Raw genomic sequence first — 20,140 nt, 5'->3', positions numbered from 1 at the left:
CTTGTTAAAAAAATGACACTTCTGTGATGGCAGCATTAATGCAGAACAAGGACATTGAGGTTATAGATCAATATAACTCATGCTGCCTTTACATCTTTTCCAGGGACGTCCATGCATTTTTTAACAGGACAATGCAAAGCCACATGCTGTGCATTACAAAGGTATGGCTGCATAAGAAGAGAATACAGGTACTAGACTAGCCTGGAATGGCCTTCCTGAATTTTGAAACAATAAATGCAACAATAACAACCTCATACTCTTGCATACTTTAAGACGTGTTTGCAGGAAGAATGGGACAAAATAAAACCTGAAACACTAAATCGCTTGGTATTCTCAGTGCCAAAACATCTTTCAAGTGTTGTGTGAGAGAAATGGTAGCATTACGAAGTGGTAAATGTTTTACCGTCCCAACTTTTTTTGTAACACGTTGCAGGCCTGAAATGCAGGAATGAAGGTTTATTAACAACTGAAATGAAGTTGACCACACAAAACATGAAATATCTTGGATTCATACTGTCTGTAATTAAAAAATAAAACTCCATAGATTGGTTATATTAGATTAGATGGATGGATGGATGAATTATTTTTATCTGAATGGTTGAAAAGAAACTGCTGATAACTAAGTGTTTAGTTGTGGGTACTTCTGCTCAGGTTGGTGCAAGCACATTTTAAAGGGGAGATATATTTTTTAAGAAAATATAGGTGTTGGATTACATTTCCCCTAATTTTTATCATTGTTATTATTATTTTTGTTTTTGCAATTAAAGATGCAGATAGGTGGCAAACACTGTTTACACCACTGTTTATGACTGAGGCATTCTGTGTAGTGTTACTACATGTAACATCAGTACTGAGGTTATGAGAGGAATGTGTTACCCTTTAGAGGAATGCCAAGAATGTGAGGGTAATTTTATCTAAAAAAAAAAAATCAAGGTGCCGTCGGCCATCACCTGCACGTCCTTCACCATGAGATATGAGAGCGGAGTGCAGCAGATTAAAAAACACCCACACCAGCACATATTAATGTGCCATGTTAACAAATGTTCTTCTGTTCTTCTGTTCCTATCCACCGTTTTATCACCTTTAAACTAAACAGGTCAGGAGGTCGAGATGTTGCTCCACATTTCTATACACCGGCGCTTTACAGATCCTATCATGTTCTTGTTTCTTTTTTGGTCAGCCTTCACAATTGCTGCTGAAACAATTACAGCGGGGTGAAACTGGACTCGTTGTTTTGCTGTGCCGCTGCCTGACGTCACAGGAAGCCGAGGAAGACGCTGATTGTTCCAAATATTCAAAAGAAAAAAAATAGTCATGACTTCATTCTGAAGAAGTGTTTTGTACAGTATAATGAGCAGGGCGAAGAAACATGAGGGATAGTTTCTTTTAATATTTATATTTAATTCCCCTAATATCCCCTATATACAATGTCCCCAAATATACAGCTATTACAGCCTCCATTCTTTTGAGAAGGCTTTCCACAAGGTTTTTAGGTGTGTCTGTGGTCATTTATGCCTGTTTAGTCAATGTAGCATTTGAGGTCAGATACTGATGTTGGATGAAAAAGCCTTATTTGTAATTTTCAATCTAATTATTCCCAAAGGTGTTCAGCTGGGTTTGAGGTCAGGGCTCTGTGCTGGCCATTGAAGTTCATGCACACCAAACTCATTAAATAATGTCTGAATAGAGGTTTAGATGTTTTGTGCACAAATCACAGTCATAGGGGAAATTAAAAAAGCTGAACTGCTGGGATAATATAAATACTGATAATTGAGTATACATTATTTTATACACCTGATAGCAACCAATGTAGATGACATACATGAACTCAGGAATTAGGAATGGTGTTCACAAACACACTGCTTATTCATTTAATCATCAGCCAGTCAGAGCTCTACACATCACACGTCACAAAAAAGTAATTTGAGTGGCTTTGAAGCTGACATGATTGTTGGTACCACAAGACATTGCACCCAGAATAAAAGAAAAAAAATTAAAAGGCAGGAAGAGCATCTCAGGACACGTAACAAGTCGAACCTTAAGGTGAATGGGCTTCAAGAGCAGAAGCTAGGACACAACATCCATTTCTGTTAAGAAAAGAACATGAATCTGATGCTACAGTGGGCAGAGGCTCACCAAAACTGGACAGTAAAGACTAGAGAAAACTTAACTTGTCTTGTGTCAACAGTTTAGGCTTAAACTAGGCATACCAATGGTGTAATGTATGAAAAATATTGTATTACATTTGGGCCAAATATGCACATATCCATAGAGTATGATTTACATGCTGCAGCTTTTTTTGTTACATTTAGCTTTTCTGGAAACACTGGGCACAGGGCAGGAATTCACCCTAAACGGGGCACCGATCCATTGCAGGGCCATTAATTATGTAATTGAGACTTAATTGTACTAAAAATGTTTGCAGTAATTTTCAAGCTTTTTTCACCTTTTGTGATTGTAACGGCCTTCAAACAACCTCTCGACCTTAAATATCAACTGAAATATCTAATAACATGATGAGATTAAAGTTGCAATAAAAGTTGTAGAAACCCAAGAAAGAATGAATAAAGAGTGTAATTTAAAAGCATTATTAAAAACACAATATGAACGTTTTAGAAGTTGTCAAAGTGTTGACACATGGAACTGCCAAACTGTAGCTTTACACTGTAGCTTTAGACACTAGGAAGTCTCTCTAATGGGGTCTGCATGGGTAAGTCCATTTCATTTCCCCAGAAACACTGGGTGCAAGGCAGAAACACACACTGGACAGGGCGACAATCTATTGACGCGCCATTATTAATTTTTATTGAGACATATTTTTTTCACCCTTTGAGATTGTAACAACCTTGTGCCCTTTAATCTCTTCATACATCTTGATTGAAGCAGAATAGCAGTATATAATCTGGGTTCATGTGTGAATGTATGAAATAAGCATTGTGGAGATGTGATGATGACAAGCAGGAGTGTGAGTCTAGAGTGACAGAAACACAATTACCCCGGCGTTTTACCCCGCCAGGAGTGAAATGCTTGTACTGCACAGATATTTACATTCATTGCACCAGACTTCCTGTCTTTGTCCTGCACCAAGCACTTCTGCTCCCATTGATGTAAGATCCACTTCTTCCTGTACAGAGGGGGTACAGGATTACAATAGTACCACCACTAAACAACAAGAACATGTGTATAAATAAATATATTACATAAAGGTCCATAATGTGATGCCAGTGTGAAGATATTTAAGTTATAATGAAAATGTTTCTAGAAAAAGAATGAATAAAGAGTTTAATTGAAAAGCATTATGAAAAACACTATATGATTATGTTGGTTGGTTGGTTGGCAAAGTGTTGCTAGAGGGAACTGCCAAAAACACAGTGGCTTTAGTCTCTAAAACATCGGCATGTTTAAGTCCATGACTGTGGGCAGTAAAGGCATAGGCAAACACAAGTAAAGCCCATACAGGCTTAGTAAGGGTTGCCCATAGTCAGTTCAGTGAACTGAAGTCAGGGCTGCCTTAAAGAGGCCAACCATTTATAATAATAAACAATAACACAACTAAATGTAAAATGAGAATTTGTGATGCCCTTTCATGGTTTGGTTCCCTGTCTAGGGTGTCTATTACTGCTTTGCACCCAGTGTTTCCAGGTGACTCTGGACCTACTGTAACACAGATTATGATAAAGTGGTTATAAATGAATGAATGAACATTTTAATATTTGCTGTGTGACATGTCACTGTTCATTTCAGTTTTGCAAGTTGTTTGCCATCTTCTACCCAGGTTCAGTGTTGCTTTTCCCCTCACCACCATCCCCCCAAAATATTGGTGAACTGGTTAGACTATTTTCCTTACAAAATTTGTTTCTAGCATCTAGTTTTCTAGGTATGCACTGGTCCAGACCCACCATGAATGATTGTGGTTTCTGGGTTTCTGTGCGTAAAAACGTTCTTTATCTTTGTTGTTATAATTAAAGCTTGGTTTGTGTGACCAGCACTAGAGATCAGGCAGAGGATTTGGGCGTCGCTGAAAGTGTGTGTGTGTGTGTGTGTGTGTGTGTGTATGTGTGTGTGTGTGTGTGTGTTCCATGTTCAGGAGTCAGTAACTGGAGCAGGAGTTCAGCGGTCGGCTCGTTTATTTTATGTATTTTCTTTTATTGGTCACTAAGTGCGCGCTTAGGATTCAAACCAGCGTTAATTCTCTTAATGAAACACAGATGTGGTGTGAATAACAGTAATAATGTAGATAAAATTACAATCACAAAAGGTGAAAAAAGCTTGAATAAGATTTAAGCGTCTTTGAGTATCTTGAAAAGCGCTATATAAATAAAATGTATTATTATTATTATTATAAAATAAACAATCATTATGGATGTTTAAAGCTGCTGCTAAACTTTATAATTTCTCTCATCCTGGTGGAGATTCCGGGCTGAACACTCCGCATTCCAATGGAACAATAATCGACTCAAGGTAAACTGTATTAAAAATTTAACTTTCATTTTTAACATCACTAGATTGTGTCATTGTAATAATACTGTAAAAAATGATCGTTTGTGCTTGACATGATACTGGTAGAGATGGTGTAAATACTTTTGTCGCACTTTTATTTTTGTTTTTCTATTTTAAATTAACAAGAGAAAACATTTAACCTCTTGTATTGTAATAATTAAGGGTCAGAAAGTAATGATGCACAACCTTTATGTAATACCCTAAACATGTTCAACAAAGTGCCCTTGAAAGATAAGTGTTTAAACAACACAACCTGTTTAATTCTTATTAACACATTATAGACACATAGACACATCAGTGTGTTCCTTACTCAACACAGTAAATGTGCTTTAATTGCAAAACAGTTGCCTTAGTCTTAACACAGTTTAATGGTATACACAGTGTGTTTATGGTATATTCTGTTATCCAAAACACCATGGGCATTCTCTCTGACTGAATGAACCATTGTAACACATTAACGTCTTTTTAAAAAAAGCATAATGTTCAAAATTAAGAAGAATAACAATGTCCTAATACACCAAACATTTGAGCTCATTAGAGAAAAAGGAAATAATAACCAATGAGCTATTTCCTCCTGCTGCTGGTCAGTATTCAAACTTTTTTTTTCATTTCATTTTTATCAGCTGCTTTATTCTGGTAAGGGTCACGGCAGGACAGGTTCCACTAGGAATCACTGGGCGCAAGACAGGAATACCCTGGGCGCTGATCTATTGCAGTGCTTCAGCCAACTTCCCATCCCTTCAGACAATCATGTCTGTGTAGCTGCCTGGCCAGCTGGTCGACAGCACATCTGAGATTCAAACCTGAATCTTAGTGGTAGTGAGCTAGCGTAATAGTCCGTTGTGTCACCCGAGAGCCTGAATTTAATAATGATAATAATAATAATAATAATCTTGTTATGTATTAATCTAATAAGAAACACTTTCATTTCTTCAGCTAAGCAAACACAATTACTGTATTTGCTCACTGTTCTTAATTCTGCTCATTCAAACTGTACAAGTGTAGTTGAAACTAAGTTGAATTAACAGAACATCTTTAAAGACTGAAACAAAATGATTGTTGAACATTGTATGTTTAAGTCTGCTTCATAATGCTTCATTTTTGGTTTCATTTGGTGGATGCTTTTATCCTAAGCAACTTGTAATTGTGATCAAATCCATGTAATTGAGGGTGAAGTGCCTTGCTCAGAGTTTAACAGTGAGAACCTGCCAGTAGTGGTTCCTGAACAAGTAACCCCACCAAGGCTGTAGCCATTAATTGAGCATTGGTGGGGACCAAATCTACTGGGATAGGGGGTTTCCTAACATGCAAAAACATTTGTGCCATATCTACAACTGATGGGAACACTGATGAAAAAGCTTGTGAGTGGAATTATTTTTTACATTATTATATTTGTGTGAGTGTGTGTGTGTGTGTGTGTGTTGGGGGGGGGCATATCTAAATACTGGGGGGACCCAGTATTTTATATATTTTGCCCCCCAAATTGTGATTGATATATATTGTGATTACGGCATTAGACCTTACAATTACAGTTCCAATATGAGCTGAGCTACCATAGTGTGACTGAATTACTGTTCTACTGTTTGTGAGTCGTAGTAAAAATTAAGAAGTAACTACATTTTTTGTCTTGCCAGCTAAGTAGGAGTAAATGTATCAAAATTACAAGCAACATTATATGTATTGTATATAAAATATTGATTAAATAATGTAAACTTAGCTCTACCATTTAGCGAAGCTAACTCAGCTATCATAGCCAAGCACTTCTTACTTTTCTTATCAATTGGGCCACTATGGGTGCACAATTTATCTCATATCAGGGAGGCAATAATGTACAAAAATTAAAAACTTAAAGTTAAGAAGTGCCGGCCAAGAACAGCATTGTAGTCTTATATTTAATAGAAGCTAATTTTAGCTCATAGCTTTAGGTATATTATTTTTCATATTTGTTTATTGGGAATTTCGTAGATGTTGAATCATGTGCACATCAAAAAACTCACATGAGTGGCAAGTAAACAAGTAGAAGACAATGTTGGGTGCAATTGGGCACCTGGTTGGGCCCTCTATGCATTGCAGTTGTCTGTGTCTGAGGGAGGGAAGACTGCGCACCACAGTTCTGCATGCAGTGAAATAATTGCATTCAAAAACATATTTGGAAATATGGAGGGAAATGTAAGGCATGTATAGTGCAATGCAGCAATGAATAAATAAAAACTTTATTTACTAATATGTGTCCCACAGATAATCTGGTAGACTATGCAGATAATGGCCCTTAGACTCGAAAGCTGACATCATACCTGAGAATGGATAAAATTGCAAGCTCTGGTTCTGACTGTAGCGTCTCTAATGGCTACGTCAACAAAGTCTTCAATGTCTCTCTGGACCTTGAGAGTGAAACTGGCATTGTCCAAATCCGGAACTGCAAAGACCTTAAGGAGGACCTGGATCAGGGTTCCTGTCCGGCGCCTATCAGAGAGAAGGCGGAACTTAATCGGGTTTCCAAGACCTCTGGCATCTGGAGGATTCTAAACCACCGGAGGGTTGCTGCTGGCAATGAGAGGCGTCCTCATTCCATGATCCTTCCAGGTGAGGTGCCAGCCCCTAAACTGTCCTTTTCAGACAAAGTACGGGGTTTTAAGAAGTTAAAGTCTCCTGCAGTTTTCAGAGGGAAGGTTGGTAAACTCGCCAGTGCCAAGCTCCAGAGTGGACTAAAAGATGAACCAAATGATGAGAGCAGGAACTCTCCGGGTTTGTTTCACTCTCAGAGGAACCTTCTCAGGAATAAGGCTAAAAGACATTCCTATGCGGGATACACCTCTGAGTTTGATTGTTCATTCGAGGATATAGACATAACTGGGACACTTGAGAAAGATCTTCAGATTCCAAAACACTGTAATAAGACACAGCCATGCACCAGAAAATCACAATCCAACTTCTCCAACTGCAACAATTCATGTGTGACTATTACTGATGAACACTGTGTAAACGAAAGCCCCAAGGTACCTCTAGCAGCACGACGTTCCAAAGGAGGCGATGTTTGGAATTACTTGAGAAGAATTTCCTTTATCGGAAAAGGAGGTTCTACCTTACTGGAGAAGAGTTTTGACTCCATGTACACGCTGGACAAAACAATTGACTCAGATTATGGTTCCGTCGACCTGGACTGTATTAAAAATTTGAATCCTGCGCCTAAACCATCAGGTCCAGATGTTAAGAGTGGCCACTTCAGAGGATTGTTCAGGTTTTTTAACAGTGTGGCCGAGACTGCTCGCAAATGGAGAAACTCTTCCAGGTCCTTCACACCTCGTGAAGGTGACTGCTCTCCTGTCGACTCCCCACAAACCCAGAGGATTCAAAACGATGAGCTTCACACCAAGTCCACCACTCCTGACCTGTGTGACGTGGTCTCAACGGCTGCCAGATCTCCAAATATGGTCCCAAAGTCATGGAAATCCTGTCCGGACTCGTCGAGCACTACTGGTTTCTCAGATGGCACCGAATCCCAGCTCACATCCACCCACACCTCTCTGGCAACCATTGAGAACCACCAGAGAAGTGACGGAGCTGAGGGAAGTTCTTTATCCGAAACTGAGCTTCAGACAGAACTTCAGGAACATAGTGATGTTGGGTCTGAAACTTCTGATAGAGTTAGAAATCAAACAAATCATGAAAAAAGATGCATCAGTAGTAATGGACAGATCGTTCCAGACTGCCCTGAAGAATTATTTAAGGTAAGACCTGCATGTACATTTGTTCGCTGGTTTGTTTATTTTTGTTTTAAAATGTGAATTTTCTAGGTTAAAAGTTCTTCTGAAAGTATTTCATCATGTTCATCAGAATCCATTAATATCATGTCATCCATGTGCTTTTCATTTCATAACTAACCATGAGAGGTGGGTCAGTCAACCAGAAAGTACTACAATTTACTAAAATTACTAAAAGTTACTTGGAGAACACTCCTTTTAGCAGTTGTTGTTGGATTGAAAATGGATTGGTGTGTATAGTAACATTATTGCTAGCTCTAATGTCAAAAGTACAAAGCCCATTTATTAGAAAAGTTCAGAGACATTTTGTAAAATGTAATAAAAACAAGAACCTGAGATTTGTTAGTTCTCTTCAACCTTTATTTAACTGACAAAAGTGCAAAGAAGTCACTTTTAATGCATTATATCATGTAAATATATAAATATGAATATTTAAGTTACACTATTTGGTAATCATTCCACAAGAAACAGGTAAATACATTAAATTCAGTAACACATGAATCAGACATTGGTGACCACAGACTTTTGAGCAGATAAGGTCTTGTTTTAGCAGTGTTCCCAAGACCATTTAATAAATTTGGTTGAAGTAATGGTAGAAGCTTGGCACAACCTTGAACCTTCGTATAGTTGACCATCCACACAAATTAGAGCTCAAGAGGTCCTGTGCAGAAATTGGTGATCCTGTTGCATAGACAGCTATCTCTGCAGCAATCAAAAATCAAGACTTTATGGAAGAGGGGCAGGATAGAAGTCACTGTTAAACAGTTATTGAACAATTTGGAAATTAATAATGTAAGGAGATGCTTCTTGTAAAACTGGATTGCAGTAGTGTTTCTTTCACAGTTTGATAACAGCCAGAAAGCAGCTATACCAATAGCTACCATTTAATCTCTATATGTAGTGCCACAATAGAAATGTCTTCCCATTGTTTCCTCCTATCCAACAGCTAGTAAGCTAAGCTTTCTAAACTTTTTCACATTTTTCACATTGTCATAACTTCATGTTCCTAAAATAGTCATCAGCAGGGGGCCACTGTTCAGATGATAGAAGTCCAGGAAGTTCCAGAATATGTAGAACAATGAGGTTCTCCCCTGTGAAAAGGCCATGGCACCAGAAAGGCGCTACGTGTCCCACTATAGAGGAAGGAGTTCTGTCCTCTACACAGGATGCATGCTACATGCTTCAGACACCAGACGCTCTCAGGAGAACCTGCTATGTCATACAAGAACATGAACCTATCCAACCCAGCACGGTGCAACTATCACCAGTAAGCTATTGGTCCACACAGGCAGTGCAATGTCTGTCAAGGTTCTCAGGTTTACAGGTGATTTAAAAAGTCTAGTAATAGTGAGTTAAAGATACTGGACATATTTGTGTTTTTTTTTTTTTTTTTTTTCTAACACATATTGGGGTGGATGGAGGAACTACTTTTCATAAAGAAAGAGTAAAGAGATCTAAAGTAGCTGTTGTTGAACTGATTGATAGGAGCAACACAAAAGCCACCTAAAAATGACACCAGTGGAATAAATCATCATATAATAATGCTTTCATATTTGTTAAGATAATGTAAATAAATAATTAAACATTCAACAAAAAGATCAGCTGATCTGACTGGATATCACATCAGCACCTCCCACATTTTTTAAATGTGCTTATCTAAATTACAGCGGCAGCTTGAAACTCAACGTCAATTGGTTCTGGGAGTGGCGTTGCGTTTAAAAGGCGTTTTAAGGTATTGTTTCCCATAAGGATGTTTGGGAAACCTGTAAATGCGTTCCATGGTCCCGTGAAACTGCATATATTTTAGGCTAATGAAAAATAAAATACAATATAAAAACACTGAAATACAATTAAAAACAGATACAAATCAATTAAAAAAATATAATAAAACCTGCACTTTACCTTTACTTCTTTATTGTTTCCTTATGCTTCTTAATTAGTGGAGAGAACTTATGAACAGTAATAATTAAGAGAGGTTTAGTGTTTCTATTTCGTTTTAAGTTACATTAACCTATTTTTTTTAACAATCAGCGTTTTAGACTTGCTCGGGAAAGCTGTGATTCTTAGCATTTCTCAGAAGCTCGAGCTGTAACACAATTTTAAAAGTTAAACAGTGAGGAAAATCCAGCTAAACACAGATACATGTGGAGCTTTCAGAGTGGATTTGACTGTTATTCCTCACAAATGCAGATTCATCTCATATTCACACTTTGATGACGTTTTATTGCACCGCTCAAGCTGTGAGCAAAGCAGCAGTCGCACACATGTTGAGTTTAAGGGAAACGATGAGTTTAAGGGTACAGATTTCTTGATGAAGGGTGTTGAGTTTCAAAGATTTTGAGTTTAGGGGACGTTGAGTTACAAGGTACCACTGTATTTCCCTTTCTACAGTTACCACCTACAACAACAGTAATGGAAATATATTAAAAAAATAAATTATTACAGACTAATAAATAGATGAGAAAAGAAAAACACTTAAAAAGGTCTAGTTGTGATAACTCACTACTACTAAACATTTACAAACTGTTTGTCTGAAATCCTTAACAGACGTTTTTACACAATTTATGAATTATTAGTATAATGAATTATTATTAGATTTTGTTACAGTCATTCAACCACATATAGAGAACAGTTGAAATTCCTTACAGTGAATGTACATCTTTATTCATGAATTTGTGCCTTTGATGTAAAATTAAATAATTCAGCATACTTTAAATGTATTGATCAGTGTATGTGAGTATTGAACAGTTCACAGTAACTGCTTGTTGTTCATTTCACTCACCCCACTTCAACCATCACCTGCTTCCATTAATTCATTCATTAGTTAATTCATTTAATTACAGATTTATTCACTCCACCACCTCATCTAAACATCACTAACTGATTCTGACGACCGAAAGGTGAAACTGTGTTCAGCGGGTTTATTTTACTAAGTTTGGTATCATTATGTCCAGATGGCATCTAATCTGATCCAGTGCATTACAGGCTCTTTCTCGTCCTCCTGGCATGTCACCCCAAGACCCTCCTTTCAAAGAGGCTCTCCAGAGGTGCCGTTCACTTCCTCTTACCCAGAATTCTGTGCACAGAGCCAGCTTGTCTCTCGCACTGCCAGGTACAGTGTTACACCTGTGTTACAATATAAACACATAAACATTGAATGTCTCATTCACTATCATAGTAGTTCCAAGTGTATTTAATAAGATTTACCTCATAATACCTTCCTGCTGCCACCATTTCCACACCACGTGGCTGGGACTGGAATAGCAACAATCAGTTGAACAATTAATCAACCAAAACAAGGGAAAAAGAAACCAAATACAACTTGCAGCCTGAAGCAGAGAGGTGAAAGAACAAACAGACAAGCTTGTTAATCAGAGTAGTGGACATAAGTAAATAAATAATAAAAAATAAAGAAAGAGAAAATCAAAAAACCTAATTATTTTATTTGTAAGAATCTTGTTTTTTTACTATATTATTACAAAGCATTTATAGAAAAAGTTCTCACTTTGATACATAATACAAAATATCATTAATATTGGTCTATGCTTTAAATAATCACATATTTTAGCATTTTCTATTTTCATGCACTGTGTACAGGACACAATGTAGACTAAAGAATGTTTACACTATTATGTACTTCTGATTTAACTTTACATTTTTACTTTTTAGCTTGAATTATTTAAAACTGTAACATACTATTATAAAAAATAAATTATGTCAGTACTTTATAAGTTTATTGCTTCTGGTAGTCCTTACATACCTGTTGGTTATCTGCAACTAATACCTGTATAATGTTATACAATGTTTATAGAAGGGCAGAATAGCACCCCCTTGTGGAAGCTTACCAATATACCACAGACGCCCAGCTCTCAGTTCTTATTCCTTGGGGATTAAGCTTGTGGTCTCATGTCACACATTTATATAAGGTACATTATTTTTGCCACTTTGTGACTATGAGTTGCTGGTAAAAACTGGCAAATCAAAGCTGTCATTAAGCTGCACCTTATCACAACAAGAGGTCAAGTAAGCAGTAAACTACAACATTATCAATGTTTAATACCTAAGAGGTATGTAGGAGTAAAATGTCTTTTATTTTACCCATTTTGATTCAACACGAACAGATTATTAAACAGTGTTGTACATTTCTGTAGACATTATCTACCTGTCTGATTTATACGTTTATTTTTGGTATTACCAACAGTACTACAATACCCACAATTCCACACAGAAAAGTGTGACTGTGACATCATCTAAATTGTATAAAATTGCCTTTCAAATGAATTTATTAAAAACGCTGATAAATTTACACTGGATTTTACAGTATTTGGTCACTACAACTAGCCAACTTCACTTGGCAAGCTAAAGTCTGCACTGTTATTGTGTCTATAGTATTATGAAATTACGTTACATATATTGATAAATTGCTCACCAGTTAAATGTGTAGTGTGTATTTCTTTAATAGTTGGCTGTGGTGGAAAATCAGACACCATTCAGATGAGGAGTGAAAGCACAAGTCAGAGGAAACTTTTAAGACCAGGTTCTGGATCTCTACAAGTCAATCATGTAAGTATTATATTTGATTTTTGTGCATAGGTGGGACTGTTACCGAGCTGGGTAATACTGGACTGATTATTGTTTTGTGTTTTTAGTCTTGGTAGCCTTGCAGTTGCCCTTTCTTGTGGTTTGGTTCAGTTTAAAACTGTGGAAATTATTTAAATGCAACAGGATGATGAGCTGTAACTGAAATATATGTATTTTCCATAAAACATTGTTATAGATAACTTAAAATTACAAGAAATGTGTGTTTTTTGAGTGAGTGTTTAGTAAATGTAGATGTGAGTATCAGTAGGTGAGTGATTTTTTGAATGTGATTAGTAAATGTAGATGCAGTAGGCGAGTGTTTCTACACCTACAATGAGTGCTAGCAGGGTGTGTTCCTAATAAAGTGGCCAGTAACAATACTGCTGTGCCTCATGCACTACTACCAGTATAACACACACTACCATGTTACTACAGGTTACTACCATGTTAGCATCATTGATCTTGAGAATGGTCCTCCACTCAAACATCAGCTGTTAGTGATGAGATGTTAGGGTGGTCCCTTTCAGCTTAAAAATGGTCAGTCAGTAACTGAATACAAACAAAGTTTATCTGTATATGGTAGCTGTAATAAATAAATAAATAATAATAATAAATAATAAAATAAATAATTATAAAAACGATTATAAATTATAAAATTATAAATAATAGTATTAAATAAAAAAAATCATAAATAAACGTAGGCCTGTCGGCTTGTGTGTGATGTGAGCATTAATTGTTTTCTTCTCCAGCTCTATAACAATCATGAGGTAGGAGATGAGCGTGCTGCTATGATATGAAACGTGGAGTTAAATAGGAGGAAGGTGTGGGTGTCATGCTGTGCATGAGTCTGCATACGCTGCTGAGTGCTGGTTCAGGCGTCAGGCCGAACGGAGGGTTAAACACAAACAATAACACTAAAAAACTGGAGTGACGGAAAAGTAAGCACTGGTAAATTACCACCAACAGAAAAACGGAAACGTACCAGACACTAAATCTACTCCAAGGAATGAGCTAAATAATAATAATAAAAAAAACATTAGAAAAAAACTCTCAATGTAAATAGATCTTTTTCTCCAATTGCAAGAGTCCTCCCAAAATATAAATTACATAAATTATATATATATATATATATATATATATATATATATATATATATATTCCATTTTATTTTCATGTTTTAAAATGACTTTATTCTGTCAAGGTTGCAGTGGGTTCATTGTCCAGTGTTTTTTTTTTTTTTTTTTTTTCCAATTTAAAGTTCTATTCTAACCACTGTTCCATTGTCTTAACTAGCCATATTTATATGAGCACAGAGAAGTTACCAGCTGTAGTCAATCACAATCATGGCCGACACTGTGGCTTGGTGGGTAGCACTGTCACATCACAACAAGAAGGTCCTGGGTTCGATCCCCAGATGGGGCTCCTTTCTTTGTGGTATTTGCATGTTCTCCCCATGTCTGTGTGGGTTTCTTCCGGGAGCTCTGGTTTCCTCCCACAGTCCAAAGACGTACAAGTCAAGTGAATTGAAGACACTAAATTGTTTATGACTGTGTTTGGTATTAAAACTTGTGAACTGAAGAATCTTGTGTAACGAATCCTTAAAATCCTAATAAATACATAAATAAACAATCACGATCACTAATAGAGAATTTGGAAGCCATTCTACAAAGTTCAGTGTCTTACTTTCAAAAAACCCACACTAAACTTTCAAAAGAACTCGAATTCATCCCAGTCACAGAAAAGGTTTAGTTTCAAAAATTACTAAAATACCAGGACTTCCATAAAATACATGTCCCTACTTGTATGGAAACCTTTGACTTCTGTAAAATCAATGCATAACTGCACATAGTTAAGCTGGAGGGGTGATCAGTTTGCCTTCAGCTACTTTTGACACTGACAAAAATTATTTTACTTTTGCATGTCTGTGTGGTAGCTTGTGGTTAGCAGTAAGCTATGTGATAAGTTAAAGAATGATTATTATCTGGTATAAGTTTACTATAGATTTGTAATCATTTAACCTCAAGTTTATTAGATATGACAGACACCACTTAACCCAAACCTCATTACTCTAAGTGACTGTCAGACGTTCTGATGATATTCTTAACCTATAAAATAAATATCTGATGATTTAACAATGGTGACGGTGCAGCGTACAGGAAGACGTGTCAGTGGTAATTTTAGATCATTCCCAGCTTGGCAGCTGACGGCGTTTAGCAGGAAGAAGGAAGTGAGCGTGGATCACGAACGGACAGAGACCGAACAAAAGAATTAGTTTGTGCAGACAGGAAGTGGGTGGGGGGCAGTTCCCTGCCATTAGCAATTATCCTGTATAAATAGAGTCGTTTACTATAAGCAGCACAATCTGTATAATTATCTTATATGGAGAAACTTCAGCAGTAATTACAAGATGCTAAAGGTTGCAGAAAGAGCATAATGTTGTGTTTTGGGGGTTTTATGCCATGTGCCTGTGAAAGTATTTGTGCAGATTTGTATCAAGAAATTCTATTTAAAAAAGGTTAATTTATTCATTCATTCATTCATTTATTTAATTTCTTATTTTACCTACACTTTATCCTGGTCAAGGTCACAGTGGGTTCACCTTCCCTAGAATCACTTGGTGCAATGCAGTAATACAACCCCGACAGGACACAAATCCATCAATGAGTTTTATTTATTAACAGTTAAAATATCTTACAATTAAACTCCTATATGTAAATGATATAAAACTCAAATAGAATAAAAGTAACCCTACTGACCTTTAAACTATTTTACTTCTTATTGATTGATAGAAGCAGGGTCTCACAGGCTGATGATGTACCTAGAGTCATGCACTGTCACATTCACAACAGGGCTGGACGGTATATCGCAAATATCGATGTATTCTATATTACTTTTTACACAATACTGAAGATGACCATATGCGTTATATCGAGTATGGTTACTATTTGAGAACGTTTAAAACAAAGCACAAAAGCATTGTGCAGCACACTCTTGTTCGTGCATGAGCAATAAAAACAAGTTAGAAACGACTCTCAAACGAATTATTCATTGGAATCGAATCAGGGAGCTTTGCTCTTATCTATGGTAAAGATCCATTTGTTTTGCTCACTCTATTTCATTATGGTGTCATGTGTAAACAACTCCATGAATCAGTGCGCATGTGTTTCAGTGCACTGAAGGGCCCCTGGATGTGACTGAAAAAGTTAAATGATAAATAGTAAATGTAGGTGTGTGAATGTGCCAGAATGATTGATGAGTTTTAAATAAGAAGTAAAAACTCTATATAGTATTTATAAATCTATAGTTATTTAGTAGTAAAGTATCCATATAATTACACCAGAGCCTAAATATAGTTTTTGTATTTTCATTAACTCACTTCTAACAGGTGCTTTATCTTTTAGTTATGTTTTTTCCATAAGCAATTTAGTGTAATGTTAGAGTATAAACTCATTTATATTCACACACATGTTTTCTACCAGATATTGATGACACTGTGACAATCTTCCTTCTAAATGTGTATTTGTGAAAGATGTTTCTGCAGTGTTTGCAAATGAATTTAGAATTTTAAATGTGACCTTTAGTGTGTAAATGTCACAAGCTGGAGCAGCAGCAGTGGAGCAGTGTGCTCAAACTTATCAGAATTCTACACTGCATCACTGAGATTTAGGAAATAAGAATAAAATCACACTTTAAGATATTACATTTAATATAATAACTATTCAATACAATATAAAATATTTATTTGTACCACAGTTTCAGAGAAGTTGGGACAGGGTGTGAAATGCTAATAAAAACAGAAAGCATTGATATATTTTTTTTATCTGTAGTAAATAATAAACTTATAAACTGTTAAATTTATTGTTTCACATTCTACAATAAGCAGGTAAATCAAAGGCCTTAGTTTTTGAAAGCAAATATTGATGTGTGGCTCACCACTTTATGTGAAACATCATGAAACAATTGTCATTAAGTTCAAAAAGAACATTTCTTAATGTAATAACAAAAATAGGTAAAGTCTTACACCATCTACTGTTAATAATATTATGAAAAGATTTAGAGAATCCAAACAAATCTTTGTGTAGGGCAAGGCTGGAAACCCTTTTTTAATGTGTGTGATCTTCGAACCCTTAGATGGCATTGCATAAGACACTGCCATGTCACAGGCTCAGGAATACTTTGGAAAACCATTGTCACATGTACAGAGAAAGTCATATATAAATTCTTTGTAGCTTATCTCAGTTTTCAGGAAAACGCATGTTGAGTTATTCATGCCAAAAACAAAAAGGACCATCCAGATGAAAGGTGCATCATCTGTCATGATATGGTGTTGCATCTGTCCTACGGCTTTCATGACTTGCATATTTATAAAGGTATCATTGACATATGCTGCCATTAAGTCCATGTGTAGGTCTCATTCTGTATGTGCTACAACAGTGTGGCTTTGTAGACACAGAGTGCATGTGCTTTGCTGGCCTGCCTGCAGCTCAGATTTGTTTACAATTGAGAATGTATGGCACATCATGAGGAAGCGAATCAGACAAGAGTTAGCTCAGACATCTGAAATCTTGTAGAAAACAAGAATGGGGAAAAACTCCACTTGCCAAAATGCAGTGATTAGAGTCATCAGTTTACAAACCAGTCTTATTAATAAGGACGGTAATGGAACACAAATGTGTTTTGTATGTTTAATTGTCTTAAATGTGTTTATATTTACAAAATGCTTTTAAGTTGGTCAGCCAAAACATTGGACATCTTTTTTGTACATTTATTTCAAAAGTTCAAGAAAATAAATGACATTTTACAAAATGATCCTATAGTTTCCGAAATGGGGTTTGTATAAACAAAGTGTTTTATATCAGCTTTTCAATTTTATGGTATATGGTCACTTAATTAATGTGTTAGACAAATTAAATGGTCACATATTACCACCGTTTTATCCTGGGCATGGTCACCGTGGGTCTAATTTATTGGTCACACATTATTATCAATAACCCTCAATATTATTTTCCTTTATTATTATTATTGTTATTATTATTATCATTATGATTAAATGGTTGCCATGGTGATGGTGGACGCTGGCGCATTTGGCTGCCGCTACCGTTACCGTATTTTACCGTATTTTATTGTATTTTTATCGTTTTTCGTTTTCATCTTTTTACACACCTTGTGGATCTATTTCTTTTATGTTACTTTTGATACTTTTATTTGTGCTTTTGATACTTTTTGTTCTTTCTACTGTACATCGCGTCTGCGGCCGGTGGTGAACGGTGGATGAGTTTTCCTGGGATCGGCACAATGTTGAACTATTCCGTTGACCAGCTGAGGAAGTTCAACAACTGCACTACTCCATCGTGTATTTCAGTCATCAAACAGCTTGGACTCCTTCGCCGGCCTCGTTATATTCACAGGGGCTCCCGGAGAAAGCTTGTTTATCTTCGAAACGGTAACGCTATTCCATCCTTCTGGTCAGCCGTGCGCACTGTCGCTCCGCAAACACGTCATCAGAGCGCTGCTGCCTTGCACACCAGTAGCGGTGTAGTCTCCATGACAACGCTGTCCACGGAGTGGGATGGGAAACGCGGAGTGGACTTAGCAAATCTCCGTTCTCTTCCTCGTTCCTCACAGCCAACTACACAACAATACCACTTGAAAATGGCATTGCTTAATGTTCGTTCACTCAACACAAAAAGTACTGTACTCAGTGAATTTATATCTGACAGTGAACTAGACTTTTTCTGTCTCACTGAAACTTGGCATAAACCCTTGGATTATTTTACGTTAAATCAGACCACGCCAATGGGATACTCGTATATTGATGAACCTCGTATGGAAGGGCGAGGTGGTGGTGTTGCTGCAGTCTATAGGGATGATATTAAAATAACCACTTTGTCTTTTCCTGCTGCTCTTTCTTTTGAACACCTGGCTTTCAAGTTGTCAGGGCCTACTCCTCTGGTCACTGCTGTAGTTTATCGTCCGCCAAAGCCAAACGCTTCCTTTCTCTCTGATTTTTCAGATTTTTTAACCCAGCTTAGTGCCCTCTCATCCTCTGTACTGCTTATGGGTGATTTTAACATCCATATTGATGACAACAACTGTAAATTTGCCAGGGAATTTTTGGAATTGTTACAGTGTTTTAATTTCACACAACATATACATTTTCCAACTCATAAAAAAGGTCATACTCTTGACCTTGTCTGCTCTACTGGTGTCCTAGTTCATCAGCCGTCCAGCCATGACCTTACTGTCTCTGATCATTTGACAATCATCATGGACATTGAGGTCACTAAGCCCATCACTAGAGCTAAACGTAAAATATCCTTCAGGAATCTTCAATATATCTCTCCCTCTGCTTTCTCAGATTCTCTTGTTAAAAAGATGTCTGTCTGTCCTGTACTGTCTAGTAATTCATCTGACCTTGTCGATTACTATAATGACATACTCGCCTCATGTCTTGATGAGCTGGCTCCTTTGAGAACCAAATTTGTTTCATTTAGTCATTCCGCACCATGGTACACAATTGAGCTTCACCAAATGAAATCCCGTAAACGCCAGCTTGAAAGACTTTATAAGAAAACCGGTCTAACAGTACATTATCAGATTTATTCTGATTATCTTCAACATTACAAAGACGCTCTTACGGCAGCCCGATCCACTTACTATTCCGAACTCATACATGCTGGATCAACAAATCCTAAGACTCTCTTTTCCACAATAAATAAACTTCTCAAACCAGTTGACAATACTACCAATTCCTTTACAGTTGACAAGTGTAACTCTTACCTCTCATTTTTTCAAACAAAAGTTGAGAATATCCACAATTTTCTGACAGTTTCCCCTGTCATCTCTGTTTCTCCGCCTATCTCATCTCAATTTATTACCCAGCCTCTGTCTCAGTTCTCACCTGTGTCTCATTTGGACCTATCTGAGATCTTAACAGGGATGCGAAGCTCCACTTGTGTTTTGGATCCTGCTCCATCAAAACTTGTTAAGGGTTGTTTTCCAGTTATCTCATCACTTATCACAGAGATAATCAATTCCTCTCTTAGTTCTGGCTCAGTCCCTCAATCACTCAAATTGGCTGCTGTTACTCCCATACTTAAAAAACCTGGACTTGACTCTAACATTATGAGTAACTTTCGGCCCATTTCCAATCTTCCATTTCTGTCGAAAATACTGGAACGTGTTGTTGCCTCACAGCTCAAAGATCACCTAAATTCCAATAATCTATTTGAATCATTTCAGTCTGGTTTCCGCCCCCAGCACAGCACTGAGTCAGCCCTCCTCAAAGTCACAAATGA

At 36.9% G+C, this 20,140-nt stretch overlaps 1 protein-coding gene across 1 annotated transcript; it reads left to right on the top strand.

Annotated features, from left to right (window-relative positions):
- Positions 1–7,212: 7,212 nt before the first annotated feature.
- Positions 7,213–12,983, top strand: LOC134319655 (uncharacterized). The gene is made up of 4 exons (XM_063000949.1): positions 7,213–7,245; positions 7,338–8,228; positions 11,247–11,373; positions 12,724–12,983. Exons 1-4 carry the CDS (start codon positions 7,213–7,215, stop codon positions 12,852–12,854), a joined length of 1,182 nt encoding a protein of 393 aa, XP_062857019.1. The 3' UTR covers positions 12,855–12,983.
- Positions 12,984–20,140: the final 7,157 nt, after the last annotated feature.

The sequence above is a fragment of the Trichomycterus rosablanca genome, chromosome 8 (assembly GCF_030014385.1).
Source record: "Trichomycterus rosablanca isolate fTriRos1 chromosome 8, fTriRos1.hap1, whole genome shotgun sequence".
NCBI classification, from domain to species: Eukaryota; Metazoa; Chordata; class Actinopteri; order Siluriformes; family Trichomycteridae; genus Trichomycterus; species Trichomycterus rosablanca.
Note: the sequence above shows the minus strand (reverse complement) of the source record. Positions and strands in the feature narration are given on the sequence as shown.

Bases quoted from the DNA above. Each gene is read 5' to 3' on its own strand.
- LOC134319655 (XM_063000949.1), top strand. From the start codon at position 7,213: ATGAACCAAATGATGAGAGCAGGAACTCTCCGG. The intron at 7,246-7,337 runs GTTTGTTTCACT...TGTTCATTCGAG, and splicing joins TGAGAGCAGGAACTCTCCGG to GATATAGACATAACTGGGAC. The intron at 11,374-12,723 runs GTACAGTGTTAC...TTTCTTTAATAG, and splicing joins CTTGTCTCTCGCACTGCCAG to TTGGCTGTGGTGGAAAATCA.